Source organism: Schistocerca serialis, chromosome 9 (genome assembly GCF_023864345.2).
Source record: "Schistocerca serialis cubense isolate TAMUIC-IGC-003099 chromosome 9, iqSchSeri2.2, whole genome shotgun sequence".
NCBI classification, from domain to species: domain Eukaryota; kingdom Metazoa; phylum Arthropoda; class Insecta; order Orthoptera; family Acrididae; genus Schistocerca; species Schistocerca serialis.
In genome coordinates this window covers 446512539-446530908 of record NC_064646.1, presented here as the reverse complement: position 1 = coordinate 446530908, position 18370 = coordinate 446512539, and the positions used below count along the sequence as shown (strand labels likewise).

At 42.9% G+C, this 18370-nt stretch overlaps 1 protein-coding gene across 1 annotated transcript; it reads right to left on the bottom strand.

Moving 5' to 3' along the window:
- Positions 1–334: 334 nt before the first annotated feature.
- LOC126418950 (uncharacterized) lies at positions 335–17524 on the bottom strand. The gene is made up of 2 exons (XM_050085985.1): positions 16685–17524; positions 335–482 (listed from the first exon to the last, which is right to left on the bottom strand). Exons 1-2 carry the CDS (start codon positions 17495–17497, stop codon positions 453–455), a joined length of 843 nt encoding a protein of 280 aa, XP_049941942.1. The 5' UTR covers positions 17498–17524; the 3' UTR covers positions 335–452.
- Positions 17525–18370: the final 846 nt, after the last annotated feature.

Below are 18370 nucleotides of genomic sequence, written 5' to 3'. Positions count from 1 at the left end.
ATTCATTAACATCAACCAGAATACCGCATCATACACTTTGAATTCGCTGTTGACATTGAGCCATTCTTTTCCTTGTCTCAGCAGTGGAACACTAAAGACAATCGACAGCTATAATAAACATTTTTCCTCCGGTGGATGCTGACCAGCGGTGCTGCATGCTTCATATTTGACTCACTTTAGTTTACAATTACTATGAACTCCTGTTATTTAAATCATACAACAGACTAATCCACATGTATTAGGGAAGTGCAGCCATACCCAATTAATGTACTCTGCAGAAGGATCTTTAAAGAAGCATCGTTAAAATGTGGAATAAAGTAATGTAGCAGAAATGTTGAAAGTCGTGTACCCATATTTATTGCATTATTACAAGATTTTTTTCAGATAGTTGTGGAGAGTATTCCTGCTTTGTTGCCGTAACGAGTTTTCTGCCTCGCTGGGGAAGGTAGCCTTCAGTCTTGGGGCGTATTTCCTGGCTGTAGCTGGAACAGAGAAAACAACAGACAATCTTAGTTAAGCCGCACTTCATCACAAGCTGTCCATCTAATTCAAAAGTAACAGAAACTTAAAACAGACATCCTAGAACATATTTTGGACCTGCTGTCCACTTCGAGGAGACGGAAGCCCATCAAAATTTTATCTGTATTAACTTAAATATAGTCATAGCAGATAATAGAAAACTTCTTCGAAAATCTGCCTGCGATAATAATGAAACAGAAAGATCACATTATACAATTTATATCATAACAATAAGAATACATTCAACAGAAAACTGGATAATTGAAAGATTTCTGCAGGCTTTAGTTAACATGTTCGCAACTTTGTAGTACAAAATATTTACCTAACTTCCTGTTACTCTGTGAAATGATTGTATGTATTTTTAGATTTTATGCCAGTGGTTTTACTGCTAATACCTGTTTAAGAAACGCTTCGCAATGCTGTCTTGAGGTTGAGGAGAGAGAGAGAGAGCGAGAGAGAGAGAGAGAGAGAGAGGGACTGCCAAATTTAGTTTCTAGGACAACTCTTCCACAGGGCTAGAGAAAACTGCCCTCCACCCTGTAAATGACGTTTTGACAATCTGGAGGATTCCGGAAGTCTGTTATGATAATAATTGTTGATTTTGCTTTATGGGTGCAACCGAAATAACAGATAGCAGATTGAAATAAATTATACGTATTCAAGAACATGTAAGGTTATTAGTCCTTATTTGAATTTCATGGCCGGCCGAAGTGGCCGTGCGGTTAAAGACGCTGCAGTCTGGAACAGCAAGACCGCTACGGTCGCAGGTTCGGATCCTGCCTCGGGCATGGATGTTTGTGATGTCCTTAGGTTAGTTAGGTTTAACTAGTTCTAAGTTCTAGGGGACTAATGACCTCAGCAGTTGAGTCCCATAGTGCTCAGAGCCATTTGAACCAATTTTTTTTTTGAATGTCATGTGACTGGTGTGGAATTATAAGAGAAAGTTTACAGATCCTTTTACTTCCCCTCGCTGACAGATGCAAACTTTTAGTGCCTTGCACCTGCTGATTACTAATAAAAAATTTGTATCCCTGGTCAGAACTCGCAAATCCCAACAACTTGCACCAGACTCACAGTGCGTTCAACTTGATGTATGAACACTGCAGTGCTTCGGACGTGCCACTGTTTCTCTTCACTTATCCCACATAATGGTTTAGCAAGTTTTATCTGGGTGGCTATCTTTCGATTTAGCTGATATGATTATTGTTTGTCTTAAACGTATTGCATTTTAAGAAACTTTCTTAGCGGAAGCGATAAACTTTATTTGTAAAGCATCAGTATTGGTGACTGAGTAAACGTTTTTTCACATGCAATACGTTTTCAGATTTTGATTCATATGACCTTAATAACCATTTTACAGAAACGTAATGTGTGGCGTTTATTGTCACCTTTCACATCTTTTGAAGCCAACAGATTTCTCATGACGTTACAGTAGGAAAAAGATTTTACGTACACTACTCTCTTCCCTCATGTTTTGGAAGACATATTTTCTTGTAAATAATGGATTTCAACAATCAGTCGTCCTTTTGAAATTTTATTGGCAGATCTAGATTTCAGTTAGAAACTAGCCATTCTCAATGCATTATCATTTTTGTTCAATACATGTAACGCCTGTTGGTCGGGGTTCATCCACATTCAACGATTTACAACACCTCAAAACTTACATAGTTGTTGCAAATCCTATTTCTTTGGTATTTATTCTATAAATTCTATTTTCTCTTCCAACGGGCGGGTGCCGACTGCTGAAATTGTGTGCCCTAGGTACGTCACGTGTTTTTTTTCGCAAGTTACACTAATTTTCATTAATTATTATCCCATACCTACGTAGTCTACCAAAAAACAGCCTTAAGGTGAGCCTCATGGAGGTTTTGTGTAGCTGAAAACATCAGTATATCGTCGAGACAGGCGAAGGTGAAGTCTCATCCCCGTAACACCTCATCAATGAAACGCCGCCGCGTTTGAGCTGTGTTTTTAAGAGCAAATGACATACGCAAAAGCTCGAAGGGTCCAAAAGGTATAGTAACAGATGTCTTCGGTATGTCACCGTTTGCAACCTGTATATGAAGGTATGCCTTTTGACAATCTATGAAGCTGATGTATTTTGCTCCCACGAATATTGGACACTGGTTATTGACCGGGTATCGTGTGAACATTCAATTCCCTGTAATCACCGCAAGGCCTCCAACTTCCTCCTTTTTTTTTTCTTTAGTAGATATAAAAGTGACGAGCATGCGCTATCATCTCCGTGACATTCCTTTTTCTGACATACGTTCGAACTCGGTCTTTCCGTCCGCGAACCTGTCTGGTGACAGTCCTCTCGGTCCAAAAGAGACTGTCTTCATGGGGTGAACCGTACTGTGTGCCACTATAGTCGGCGACTGTGCTGTCAGGTCCACAAGCTGCTCTACCTCCGTCGCTTGTACCGAGCCGCCACCTCTCTCTCTCAATTTTCCTAGAAGACCAATTCCCATTCCTTCTCGAGACAACAGAATTTCAGTGAGGATAACTAGGTGCGTACAGAAAATTCGCCCCTAAGATCGGTTCCGGCACGTCAACTGTTACAAACGTCCAGTGCCAAGTATTACGAAAACCTAAATTCACATCGTTGCTGCAGCTGCCGTACGCTGTTATCGGCCGTTTATTTTGTGCCGTGTCGCAAACTAATGAACTGTCCTTGACTGACATATCTCTATCTACTAGCAGCGTGCTTACGTCACACTTGGTGTCTACCAGATAATAACATGAGGTTTTCACATCTCGTACACACAGTCGTCGTTACAAGGGCAGACAGGAAGTGTCTGTACTTACAGTCTCCACGTTATTGACGAAACGTGCCTAACTGCATGGTGGAACACTCTTGGCTGCTCGTTGTCCGAACCGTTTGTGATACAGGATGACAATTACTGAACTATATGAAACAAATTCGTCATACCTTCTGGAACGGTTTGTGATGGGGCATTCAAACTGCACGGTTGGCCGCAAGGCATAATGGAAACTAGAATGATCAGTATGACTTGGTTTGGCGACGAATCCCACTTCCACTTGGATGGGTTCGTCACTAAGCAAAATTGGCACATTTCGGGGACCGAGAATCCGTATTTCGAGATCGAGAAGCCTCTTCATCTCCAACGGGTGACTCTGTGGTGTGCAATGTCCAGGCACAGAATAATCAGTGCGATATTCCTTCGTAGTAATAGACGGCAAATCATCGAGTAAAACTGAAGTGATATCAGGTGTTCCCCAGGGAAGCGTCCTGGGACCTCTGCTGTTCCTGATCTATATAAATGACCTGGGTGACAATCTGAGCAGTTCTCTTAGGTTGTTCGCCGATGATGCTATAATTTACCGTCTAGTAAGGTCATCCGAAGACCAGTATCAGTTGCAAAGTGATTTAGAAAAGATTGCTGTATGGTGTGGCAGGTGGCAGTTGACGCTAAATAACGAAAAGTGTGAGGTGATCCCCATGAGTTCCAAAGGAAATCCGTTGTAATTCGATTACTCGATAAATAGTACAATTCTCAAGGCTGTCAATTCAGCTAAGTACCTGGGTGTTAAAATTATGACCGCAACGGTCGCAGGTTCGAATCCTGCCTCGGGCATGGATGTGTGTGATGTCCTTAGGTTAGCTAGGTTTAAGTAGTTCTAAGTTCTAGGGGTCTGATGACCACAGATGTTAAGTCCCATAGTGCTCAGAGCCATTTGAACAATTTTTTTGTTAAAATTACGAACAACTTCAGTTGGAAAGACCACATAGATAATATTGTGGGAAAGGCGAGCCAAAGGTTGCGTTTCATTGGCAGGACATCTAGAAGATGCAACAAGTCCACTAAAGAGACAGCTTGCACTACACTCGTTCGTCCTCTGTTAGAATATTGCTGCGCGGTGTGGGATCCTTACCAGGTGGGATTGACGGAGGACATCGAAAGGGTGCAAAAAAGGGCAGCTCGTTTTCTATTATCACGTAATAGGGGAGAGAGTGTGGCAGATACGATACGCGAGTTGAGATGGAAGTCATTAAAGCAAAGACGTTTTTCGTCGCGCCGAGATCTATTTACAAAATTGCAGTCACCTACTTTCTCTTCCGAATGCGAAATTATTTGGTTGGGCTCAACCTACACAGGTAGGAATGATCATCATAATAAAATAAGAGAAATCAGAGTTCGAACAGAAAGGTTTAGGTGTTCGTTCTTCCCGCGTGATGTTCGGGGGTCGAATGGTGGAGAGATGCTATGATTGTGGTTCAATGAACCCTCTGCCAAGCACTAAAATGTGAATTGCACAGTAATCATGTAGATATAGATGTAGATGGCACGGTGACTACCGGACGGTACATGAAGGTTTTGGAATATGATTTCATCCCCATTTTCCAAAGTGACCCTGATTTCGACGAGATGAGGTTAGTGCAAGACGGAGTTCGACCCAATCGAAGCGAGAGAGTGTTTGATGTCCTGAAGGAACAGTTTGGGGACTGCATTGTGACTCTGGGATTCCCAGATCTGCGATACTGGCATGGGCCTCGATTGGCCTTCATATTTTCCGGACCTGAACACGTGCGACTCCTTTTTAAGGGACTATATTCAATAAAAGGTTTACAGCAATCACCCCAAAACCATTCCCAAGCTGAAAGCACCAGGAGCAATCAAAAGGTCATCGGCAGTATTTATGTTCCGACACTTGAGAGGGTCATGTATATCTTCCCTGTTCAGCTGCCCCACATCATCGCCAATGATGGTAGCCATACCGAACATGTCATAACCTAAATCCTATGATGTGTAGTGACGTTTAGATATTGAATAAAGTGTGTGCACGCCGTACTTTTTTTCATATCGTTGAATAATTAGCACTCTGTACCAGCATATACATAGAAGAATCCTGGAGATACTAGAAGGTATCAGATCGATTATATAATGGTAAGACAGAGATTTAGGAACCAGGTTTTAAATTGTAAGACATTTCCATGGGCAGATGTGGACTCTCACCACTATCTATTGGTTATGAACTGTAGATTAAAACTGAAGAAACTGCAAAAAGGTGGGAATTTAAGGAGATGGGACCTGGATAAACTGAAAGAACCAGAGGTTGCACAGAGTTTCAGGGAGAGCATAAGGGAACAATTGACAGGAATCGGGTAAAGAAGTACAGTAGAAGAAGAATGGGTAGCTCTGAGGGATGAAGTAGTGAAGGCAGCAGAGGATCAAGTAGGTAAAAAGACGAGGGCTAGTAGAAATCCTTGGTTAACAGGAATCGGGTAAAGAAGTACAGTAGAAGAAGAATGGGTCGCCCTGAGGGATGAAGTAGTGAAGGCAGCAGAGGCTCAAGTAGGTAAAAAGACGAGGGCTAGTAGAACTCCTTGGGTAACAGAAGGAATATTGAACTTAATTGACGAAAGGGGAAAATATAAAAATGCAGTAAATGAAGCAGGCAAAAAGGAATACAGACGTCTCAAAAATGAGATCGACAGGAACTGCAAAATGGCTAAGCAGGGATGGCTAGAGGACAAATGTAAGGTTGTAGAGGCTTATCTCACTAGGGGTAAGATAGATACTGCCTACAGGAAAATTAAAGAGACCTTTGGAGAAAAGAGAACCACTTGTATGAATAGTAAGAGCTCAGATGGAAACCCAGTTCTAAGCAAAGAAGGGAAAGGAGAAAGGTGGAGGGAGAATATAGAGGGACTATACAAGGGCAGTGTTCTTGAGGACAATATTATGGAAATGGAAGAGGATGTAGATGAAGATGAAATGGGAGATACAATACTGCGTGAAGAGTTTGACAGAGCACTGAAATACCTGAGTCGAAACAAGGCCCCGGAAGTAGACAACATTCCATTAGAACTACTGATAGCCTTGGGAGAGCCAGTCCTGACAAAGCTCTACCATCTGGTGAGCAAGATGTATGAGACAGGCGAAATACCCTAAGACTTCAAGAAGTATATAATAATTCCAATCCCAAAGAAAGCAGGTGTTGACAGATGTGAAAATTACCGAACTATCAGTTTAATAAGTCACGGCTGCAAAATACTAACGCGGATTCTTTACAGACGAATGGAAAAACTGGTAGAAGCCGACCTCGGGGAAGATCAGTTTGGATTCCGTAGAAATATTGGAACACGTGAGGCAATACTGACCCTACGACTTATCTTAGAAGAAAGAGTAAGGAAAGGCAAACCTACGTTTCTAGCATTTGTAGACTTTGAGAAAGCTTTTGACAGTATTGACTGGAATACTCTCTTTCAAATTCTAAAGGTGGCAGGGGTAAAATACAGGGAGCGAAAGGCTATTTACAATTTGTACAGAAACCAGATGGCAGTTATAAGAGTCGAGGGGCATGAAAGGGAAGCAGTGGTTGGGATGGGAGTGAGACATGGTTGTAGCCTTTCCCCGACGTTATTCAATCTGTATATTGAGCAAGCAGTAAAGGAAACAAAAGAAAAATTCGGAGTAGGTATTAAAAGCCATGGAGAAGAAATAAAAACTTTAAGGTTCGCCGATGACATTGTAATTCTATCAAAGACAGCAAAGGGCTTGGAAGAGCAGTTGAACGGAATGGACAGTGTCTTGAAAGGAGGATATAAGATGAACATCAACAAACGCAAAACGATGATAATGGAATGTAGTCGAATTAAGTCGGGTGATGCTGAGGGATTAGGAAATGAGGCACTTAAAGTAGTAAAGGAGTTTTGCTATTTGTGGAGCAAAATAACTGATGACGGTGGAAGTAGAGAGGATATAAAATGTAGACTGGCAATGGCAAGGAAAGCGTTTCTGAAGAAGAGAAATTTGTTAACATCAAGTATTGATTTAAGCGTCAGGAAGTCGTTTCTGAAAGTATTTGTATGGAGTGTAGCCATGTATGGAAGTGAAACATTTGACGATAACTAGTTTGGACAAGAAGAGAATAGAAGCTTTCGAAATGTGGTGCTACAGAAGAATGCTGAAGATTAGATGGGTAGATCACGTAACTAATGAGGAGGTTTTGAATAGGATTGGGGAGAAGAGAAGTTTGTGGCAAAACTTGACAAGAAGAAGGGATCGGTTGGTAGGACATGTTCTGAGGCATCAAGGGATCTCCAATTTAGTATTGGAGGGCAGCGTGGAGGGTAAAAATCATAGAGGGAGACCAACAGATGAATACACTAAACAGATTCAGAAGGATGTAGGCTGAAGTACGTATTGGGAGATGAAGCAGCTTGCACAGGATAGGGTAGCATGGAGAGCTGCATCAAACCAGTCTCAGGACTGAAGACCACAACAACAACAACAACCAACATAGCTGTTCAGGTTCTGTCTATCCACTGTTTCCTAAGTGCGCTGCAGAACCCTCCGTTACAGTGATATTACAAGCCTCGATTTTTCTCTGTAGCTCGTCTTTTAGTTTGTGAAACTGCGCAGTTTGTATCCGCCCGTTGACCCTTGAGAATTGCCGCAGCCTGATACTTTTCCAACTTCGCTGCCGCTCTTGTTGTCTCCATTGTCACATGAACTCTGCCGGTCAGCTGGAGATTACTGGTCGTGTCCCATCCAGCCTTTGTAGCCACCGCCGCCTTTACTGCCGTGGGGACCTGTGATGTCCAAACGTGCCGGAGCACAGAATCCGAAAATTCTGCCTCTCCCACTATCCCCCGTAACTGCCGCCAAAATTCTGAGGGGATCTGACACGTTGTCGCTCGCTGAGTTACACGTTGTGTATCCATTGATCTAACGGCTTACTAAGCTTGCTTATCAAAATCTTCTTTAGACTTGTATATTGCTGTGTTGTTGGTGAACGCTTAATTTCGTCATTTACTAATGCTGCCGCTCTGGCCTCCAGACTGTTGACTGCCATCGCGATCTTTTCTTGATTGTTTGTTAGTGAATTACGAGTGAACGCCAACTCTAACATCGAAAAGAAGAGTTCCTGTCTAACAGACAGGAACGGAGACGTGCCCACCTTCATACGCCGTCCAGATGAATCTTCGTTTCTCGGAGTTTCGTCGACAGTGGAGCCTGTCGTCCGCAAATCATTAATTTGTCCCGGCGAAACGTTTCCGAGCCGCGCTATATATGCATCTGACTGCGCCGCTAATCCGAACCCCGGTAATCCGAACGTTCGGTTAATCCGAACATGAAAAATGATAGTCTAAACATGGAAAACTGTGCGGTTAACTGCTGTACACACACACTGTTTTAATTTACGCAGTACAGTAAACATGTAGTAGAAAAATTGGCAAGAAACATTAGGTTTAAACAACGCATAACAATGAAAGAAAAGCTGTCAAACTTACTAAAGTACAGGGGACATTTTATCCCAACTTTTTTAGATGACAAAAACTCTGTCATCGGTTTTTGGCGTAATGAAGACAGTCTGTTATATGACGCATAGTTGCGCCGCCCTCTCATAAACATGAAATCAGCAGGTGTAGCAGTGGGCTGTTGCTCCAAGTAACGTAGCACGAGGTCCAGGGCTCCTGCTGCGTCACTGTGTCGCACCAGCTCTCCCTTGTCGCTTTCGGGCTCATTGTCACTTCTGTCACAGCAGTCCACTTCTTCCTGGTCTTGAGTCACAGCAGCAACTAAATCAGCGTCAGTAAGGTTCTCCACACATAACCTATCCGGTGCCATCCACTCATCTACGTTTCCTTCACCAGCTTCTTCACATCCAGGGATTGTCTGTATCATTTTTAGTAGATTTTCCTCTTCATTTTCAACTAGATTGTCCTGATATTCAACAGATGTCCACAGTTTTCTCGAAGATTTTCTCAGAGTATTTTCCGAAATATTCTGCCATGCCTCAGCGGCCCAATAAACAACATCCTTCACATTGGTCTTTTTTATTTTGTCCACTATAGGAATGCTATCATCTTGGATCAGCATTCTTACAAATTGTTTTCTGTAAATCAGTTTTAATGTTTTCAGTACGCCCTGGTCCATCGCCTGTGGAAGTGGTGTAACATTCGACGGCAAAAACTTCGTCACAATTTCTCCATCACATAATTCCTCAGTGCTGGGGTGAGATGGCGCGTTATCAGTCAAAAGGACTGACCGGGGAGAATAATGATTTTCGTTCGGAAACCGTCGAACAGAGGGAACAAACTGGCCGTGAAACCATTCTTTGAACAACTTACCATCCATCCACGTTTTTTTCTGGTTTCGATAATATACGGGCAGGGACTTTATGTTGCAGTTTTTAAAAGCTCTGGGCCTAGCAGATTTACCGGTCAGCATAAAGGCAGCTTGTGATTACCAGCCCCGTTGCTGAACGCTAGTAAATTTACATGATATTTGCATATTTTAAAACCAGAAGCACGGTCTTCTGCTTTTGATGCCAGGCTTTCTGTTGGCAATGCCCTAAAATTAAGGCCAGTCTCGTCAGCGCTATAAATTTCTTGGGGAGAATACTTTCCCTCTCTTATCACTTTTTTCAAACTCACCCAAGTATTCCTTCGCTGCATCACGGTCAGAAGAAAGCTTCTCTCCAGTAATTGTTAGCTGACGGATTCCATGACGTTTTTTGAATCTGTCCACCCAACCCGTACTCGCACTAATGGACTCACCACCATTCATTAACTTGTTCAGGTAAACAGCCTCCTCCTGGACCAGTGTTTCACTCAAAGGAGTTCCCCTTTCTCTTTCCTGCGTAAACCAAAAGAAAAGAGCTTCATCCACTTTATCGTACTGGTACTGTTTCAGAGTCTGCCGAATTTCGGGTGTTTTTCCCGAAGACGTTGCACAGGACTGTTCAAGCTTCATTCGGATCTTCTTCCAATCACAAATGGTTGTTTTACCAACTCCCAGTTCCGTTACCAGTTTAGATACATTCTCACCATTGTCCATCCGCTTCAAAGCATTCAGGTTTTCTTTGAGAGTTAACGTTGTGTGTTTCCGATTACTCATAACGAAAATACGTGTACTACTACACCTGAACGGATACATTACAACTGCTAACGACTGCCAGCAATCGATAACTAACATAACGAAGCGCTTTGCGAGCCAACTGGCAGCGCAGTGACCTCAAACACTACAAAGGTCTCAACAATGCACAACAACAAGGGCAGGGAGTGAGAGTGAGCCATTGTTCCCACACCTGTTCCCATTTGTTACCATGGTGTACCTACTTATTTGCTTGGTATACTTTATTCTAGAAACTCGCGACCGTAATTCCGACTAATCCGAACAAATCGGTAATCCGAACAAGGTCCGGTCCCAATTAGTTCGGATTAACGGGACTCTACTGTACTTTGTACCTGTACTAAATGTATCTTATGACTTCTGTCGTATGCGTCGGAGAATTTGCGTCTCCTCGCTTGCTTGTTTCTTGCTGTACGAGAGTTCTGAACCTGAGGTCACCACTTTATGGATGGTACGTAACATCATATTAAATAATAACTTGTGGGAACATACAACTTGATTTCTCTTTCTCGTAAAACATAAAAGCCAATAACCAACAACATAACATTCTAAATCCATAGAAGGTGACCATCTTAAGCGACATAAAATGGAATGACCACACAAAACAAATTGTAGGAACAGCCGATATTGGCTGAGATACACTGGAAAAATAGTAAAGAACTGTAATTCATCCCCGTAAGAAGTGGTTTACAAAATACTCGATTGACCGACTCTCGAGTCTTGTTTATGAATCTGACTCCCTCACGAAGTCGGATGTGCTCCCCGGTAGCTGAGTGGTACTGAGTTATTCGATGAACAACGAACTTAAACGGATGTCTTACGACGTCCACCCCGAGCAGATGCAACGAACGAAACCGAACAAAAATGAGATTAAAAAAAAAAAAAAATGTGGTCAGCGCGACGGAACGTCGTTCCGAAGGGTCCTGGTTCTATTCACGGCTGGGTCGGAGACTTTTTTCCCCTCAGGGATCATGATCTAATTCTTATCGACACGCAAGTCGCTGAAGTGGCGTCAACTCAAAAGACACGCACCAGGCGAACGGTCTACCCTACGGGTGGCCCTAGCTACACAACTTAGCCGTGGTAAAAGTTGTTGTTTTGAAGAGCGCGCCGCAGCTCGTAGTGTGAAGCAATCGCCCTCCGCCGCTGTGGCAATCGCAGCTTTGGTGTCTCCCTCTGGTGGGAAATGGGAAAGGTTGTCTTATCACGTGCATTTAAGGGGCGTTATGAGCTTGCTAGTGAGTCAGTCTGGGTCAGTCTCTCGTCCCCAGCTTGCTAGTCTGTCTCTCGTCCGAATTTGTGAGGCAGTTAGTGTCTGTCTGTCATCCGGAGTGCTAGTATGTCTTTCGTTGGGGTCAATAGTTAAAGCCGGATAAATGAGAGTCTTTCCACTCCGCCAGTGAGAGAACTCAGCGAGCGATCGCCCGGTCGGGGCTTAGTTCCTGCATCTGAGTCTGCGCGTTAGGCCGCCAGTCTGCTCGAGTTCCCCAGGCAATGGTAATTGGCGGTTGGATCGATCGGTTGGTCAGTCGCGCAGTGAGACACAAGATGACTTGTCCGTCTTGACCGTCGGCGCATGTGAGGCAGCCACGTGAGTCCTGTGGGCCGCGGCGTATAGCGAGGTGTAGTGGCTTCGCGGACAACACGAGAGCAACAGGAGTCATCCCATGACATCGGTCTCGCCGGTGCGAGCTACGACGCCGTGAGACGGGAGATCGGCGCGCCTTCCTGCGTTCGTTGAAGCGGCTGAAAGCCGGCGGTTCGGGAGAGCGATTTGGGGGTGCTGCGCCAGATCTTCTCCAGAAATCGCAGTTTATTGGAAGTTAAGTGATTGGTGATATGTTGTTTCATTTACTTGTTAAATTATACTTGTTTTCTTGGTGAAGTCACCTGCCGCTTTGTTTTGGGGTCGTCCCACCATTCTTCTCCGTTTGCCCACCCGCGGGAATTTAGTTATTTATGAATTGGGTGGTCCGTTTTTCCCATGTGGAGTAGGGGCGGGTTAGAGCCACCTGTGGTTCGGGTTGTTCGGTAATCTCCCTATCAATCTGCCGTACATTAGTAGCTGCCTCTGTCACGTTTGTCGGATATGGTGTGTTAACGAATTTATTGCTTGGAGTGTAACGGCCTAATTCCTGAAATATATTTGATCTTGCGGGGCGGTATCTGTGTACTGTAGAGCATCTTAAATTGTTTGGCCAACCCTGTAGAATTTTATATATGATTGCATTTCATAGGCCTTTATTTAAATGATCAATTTAGTATATAAAGTAGCTGCCCTTTCACCGTAAGACTTTCTTGGAAATTAAAATCAATTTGTACCTTCGGTGGCAAAGTTAATATTTTAATTTTAGCGTTTTGTATCATTTCCATGCCTCCTACAGGGTGCATAGTTTGTGTGCTTGTGTGAATTGTTAAAACGTTTAGTTTAAAGTAATCTGGTGTGTTGCAGATTTGCACCAGTGTAATCTTTCAGAGGTTGCTGTGAGCGGTCGTAATTACGGCCGTGTCAAAAGGGAGTGGCAAGGTTCTCAGCCCGAAAGCTAATACAGTCAAAAATTTGTTTCTTTCTGCAGCTGAATAAATTGTAATTTGATATTTAGAGGGTGCTTTCTGATTATAATTTTAAATCTGTTTCTTTTAAAAAATGCTTTAGGCACCATTAAAGTGAATAAATTACCATTTGTTAAAAAGGAATTTGCTTATGATTTCATCTGTTATTCCATGGCAACTACTTCCGCGTTCACATAGTGTGATTAAATGTGTTAATATTCTTGATGAATCGCTAGTAAATAAAATAAATTTTTAAGAACATTTTTAAAAAAAAGATAAATCACGGTTCAACAACATTTTCATGTACCAAGTAGGATTAATAGAATTGATAGAGACAATCCAACGACCAGCAGTGTGTACCGTCATGTGATCGCTTTTTCTAGTCGGCGGGAGAATGTTATGCAGATGGTCAACAAACTCCAGTGGCAGAAGCTATAAGGGGCAGATGGAGCCACTCACATTAAGATTTCTCGCTAATATAGCTGTAGAAGTAGATAATAACAGAAACATGGAAAGTATAATGCACAGTAAAATAAAGTAATAAAAGCAATGACCATCCAAGGCTTCAGAAATAAGAGCGATATGTAAACAAAATGCAACTTATTATGGGAACAAGAAAGAAATTCGCCATGCCGTATATTTACATAATTTTCGTATAAGAACATCATTGCCTGCAAGAAAATGCAATCAAAATACACGAAATGAAATTAAACAGCAAAGGAAGTTCATTTTTTCGTAACATGTTGAAACGTTTGCGATTGTTCATAACATAAGAACAAAATGCGACATTCCCAACCGCAGTTTCTTTTCGTTCTACTGGTGGTAACCGGTTTCGGTTACAAACCATAGTCAGAACAACGTACCAGGCAGCAAGGAGAGCCGCTGAACCGAGCTGATGTGCAACGACGTTAAGGTGTGTGTATCACTCAGCAGCTCTGAGCACCGGTGCTTCGTATAGTCTGACGATTTTTATAACCGAAACCGGTTACCTCCAGCAGGACGGAAATAAATTGGAACTGTTAATTTTTACTTTTATAAGAAGGACATTGATTAACATGTTACAGAGAATAAAAATGAAATTAACTGGACACTAATTCGACACGCCAGCTTCTAAGAAACATCTTGCAAGGCAAAATGTTCGAAAAACTCTGCAGGTAGGACTAGTACTTTAGACACTGAAGTCAATGGAATTAACGGCGCTAGGTGCAACCAGACGTAAAATTGGCTAGGGAAAGATAAGTATGGCCACATAAGCAAGCCGTTGCCTTCAGTGTCTAGTGATGATGAACTCGTGGTTATTCTGTAAAAAGATCGTTTCGCTTAGCCTGCGAATGAGATGACACATCAAAGGAAGAGGAAAAGGTAACCAAGGCACAGGAAGTGTGTAACGCAGAGGTAAACTGGTAGACCACTTGTGCTACTACTTGTCTGGCAGTACTGACTATGTAAGCCAGAAAACGGCAGGCAAAGAGCAAATCCTCGCAGCCAGTAGAGATCCTCCCTACCGTCAAGAAGTGATGGAACTTTCTTGCAAGGTGTCTGCCTTTATCGTTTAACGAGTTGTCGGTGGTGCAAATAGTATTCTAAATATAAACAGTTTTTCATCTACATCTTTATTAGTGTATACGACCTTCAACGCTTTAAATAAGATGTTACAACAGCATGTTGTTAATAGTGAATGTAGCTCGAAATGGAATTTAGTAATTTTAATGATTTGTAGATCTTGAAGACCAATGTTTCAACTGTCAGTGTAGATAATTTTTTTTAAATTTGAAACTTGAGATATAAAATTACATAACAGATTGACAGCAAATAGTTGAATAGTACCCAAGCGAGTGAGACAGGTTTTTAGCCTGTCTCATTGTTATTCAGTCTGTAAACCCAGCAAACAGAAAAGCAAACCAAGGAAAAACTGAGAAAGGGAACTAAATTTTATGTAAAAAATTAATAACGTTCAAGTTTGTGGTGACATTGTAGTCCTGTCAGAGACGGCAAAGGACTTGGAAGATAGAAATGCGTAGTTTTTTGAGAAGAGGTTATAAGATAAACTCAACGAAGTTAAAACAAGGGTAATGGCTGCTAGTCAAATTAAATAAAGCTATTCTGAGGGAATTACATGAGGAAATAACATACTAAAGGCAGTACATAAATTTATTTATTCAGTTGGCAAAGTAACTGACTGTGGCTGAAGTAATGTAGATAAGATAAGATTCAGACCGGTGATAGCAAGAAAAGCACATCGGAAAAATAGGAATTTGTTAATGTAGTATAAATGTAAGTGTTGGAAAGTCATTTTTGAAAGTGTTTGCCTAGAGCGTAGCCTTGTGCGTAAGAGAATGTCGACAATAAGCAGTTCGGACAAGAAGAGAACAAAAGTTTTTGAAATGTGATGCTATAGCAGAAAGCTGAAAATTATGTGAGTAGGTCGAGTAACTAATGAGGTACTTAATCCAACTGTTGAGAAAAGATTTATGGTACAAATTAACTAAAAGAGGGGATCGGTTAATGGGACGCATCCTGAAACATCAAGAAATAGTCAGTTTCGTAATGGAGAGAAGATTAGGGAGTAAAAGTTGTAGAGGCAGACCTAGGCATTAATTCAGAAAGCTGGTTCAGATGGATGTAGGATACTGTTGTCGAAGAGGCTTGGAAAGGGTAGAAAAGCATGGAGAGCTGCATCAAAAAAGTCTTCAGAGTGAAGACCACAAAAACAACATAACCGAAAAGAAAGTAAATCAAATCTTTACGAAATTTCCGATTCTGTCTCCAATCGTTTCGCAGATAATCTGATAATAAAAATCCTGAGGACACTGATGTGATTGGAATTTCAGGTTATCGTTCGCTAGATTATGCAACTGGAGGAATAAAACTTTCATGCCTTTAAGGTTTACCTCCCAGGTTTCGTTTGCTGTGTACTAAAGTCTTATGATGACTCCAAACGTACCGCTTCAGGAGAAGAGTCACTACCTTGTTCGCAGTTGCTGGTTCCAGAGGTATCAGCAAGGTTAGTTGCTGATAAACGTCTTATTGTAGAAATCATCGTAGCACAAGTCAGGGATTCCGAGTACGTATATTTTCGAAACCTGTATTACGCAGACATGATACTACTTCCAAATGCTTACGTTCATCCTATTTGCTTTTGCAGCTCACCTTATACGGTCTCTGCTACTCTACTGACAGCGCAGTCACCAGAAATGCTGCCAGAATTTTGGGTAAATAATAAAAATGTAATAAATCATGACTAGGATCCACTGAGACGATACTTGTTGTAAAGTGCTGGTAGGAGTAAAAGTATAGATTTAATATTGTGGAGTAAAAAAGTATTTTCCAGATGAAAATTCTCGATAGCAAGAAATATCAGTAGTTTTTTTTTTATATCCGTAGCCCATCGTTTCTTGCTCTGTGCCTGTTCCTGCTATGGGAGAACCTCTCCCCACGCTTCAGAAGTTACTAAGTATCCCTACTACTGAAAATGATATTTCGTGTCAATCAAAAAGGCTTAGGACAGTAGCAAAATAGTTAAAGTGACTGCCTATGAAAATGAGGATATCCGGATACGATTCACAGTCGGAGATCAGGCGTAGACGCAAACACAGAAATGGTTTCTTCAGAAAGTCGGGCTGTTTTTCCTGTGCAGCTCGAATCAAACTGGTGCTTCGCGTGAGAGCCATGGGCAAAGCTGTGAGACAACGAAAGTAATAAAAAAATGTTAAGTTCACACTTACCTCATTGTGAGGAATAGTGTCGGGGAAACTGCAGTCATAGATGGCGCCACCCTGCAACTGTAGCTGAAAAAACGCCGTCCCATTCGAGATCGTACGGTGGGAGCACACGACACGTGGGCGAACGCCATCCACATGACTCGGGAGTCCGCTAATCAGAGACTGGTAGAGCCGTTCTTCTGTGTGTGTGTCCCCTAAGGGTAGTTCCGAATACACGCGGAAAGCGCATTTGAGTGGTTCATCAACAATACCTGGCAGATTAAAATGGTAACGTTCTCTGCTAGTACCCAGATGGCAAACGACGGTGGGAAATCCTGGAAACCTTAGGTACAGCATTCCCCTGTCGTTCCGGAGACGACATTTCACTGGACGATCCTCAGTAGGGCGCTGCACTCTCAGGTGGAAATATTCATCTGGCAGCTGTGAATCGTTGGTGCAGTACATTGGCAAACCGGTAAAACTTACTTTCCGGCCTCCAGTGAATTCGAAAAGATACGGTGCACTGTTTTGTATTAGGTTGAAGTTCGTGTCTCTCGTTGCGTTTCCTTCGAACGAACATGAATAGGACGAGTACCCCTGTGGCAGATCCAGACGAAAATCGTCCTGTCGACGGTCTCGCCTGACTCGATCGTCAGTTTTCTCAGGTTCACAAATGAGGGGCGGAGCATTGCCTATGAAAAAGATGAGCGCGTCTTCGGGCCTGGAAGGGGAGTACTGGAATCTCGCCTCCGCGAAGTAGTCTCTAGCGTTGCGGCCGCTGGAGACTGCGGCCATCGTCAGCAGCAGAAGGCTGAAATACATCACCGACCTCTTCATGGCGCACTGAACTCTGGCGCTGCCCGCTTCTCGGGCTCGAGAGGCCAGTGCTGTGCTATAAACGCTGCGTCCCTACGTCACAGCCCTACGTCACTGAGTTAGTTTTTGTTTCTGAGTTGGTCCGCTGGCGCAGTTTCTTGTGAGCAAGCCTCGTGGCTGACGTCACCGCAGCTGCTGCGGCCTCTGTGAGCCGCCCTCGCCGCTGTCTCCCAGACTTGGTTAGCTGCCGCCCTGTCACCTTTTTCTGCTTACTGTTTGTGGCTGGCTGACATGTGAACACACGTAGCTGCTCGCTGACGATGTCGTGTAACACTTTTTCAGAGTGCACGAAATGACTTCACTCTCGAAGAATCTCCAGTAAACCTCCGTAAGCTTCGGCTGAAGCCAGTGGGCCCGCTGAGTACCACAGTTTTCTTCCCTGTCCCTACACCTCTTTCAAAAAAAATGTTCAAATCTTATGGGACTTAACAGCTAAGGTCATCAGTCCCTAAGCTTACACACTACTTAACCTAAATTATCCTAAGGACAAACACACACACCCATGCCCGAGGGAGGACTCGAACCTCCGCCGCGACCACACCTCTTTCCTCCCAACCTGATCGAATAGTGAAAGACGCAGAAACACATGATTGTGATGGTGAATAGTCACATAGTATGTGTCCCCTCCATCGCAATTGACATTTCGAGAGGGGAGTGTGCACTATGCCTACAGGGTGTACGAGTACTCCCACTAACGCTGTAGCCCCTGTTTAGTGACAAATGTTATACTGCATGTTGGAACCTACATTATCAGCTGTTGGGATTCATGTTTATAAGCTTTCATGGTCGCAATCTATATTTAATTTGTAGCCGTGGCAGATTCGAGCGTTCATA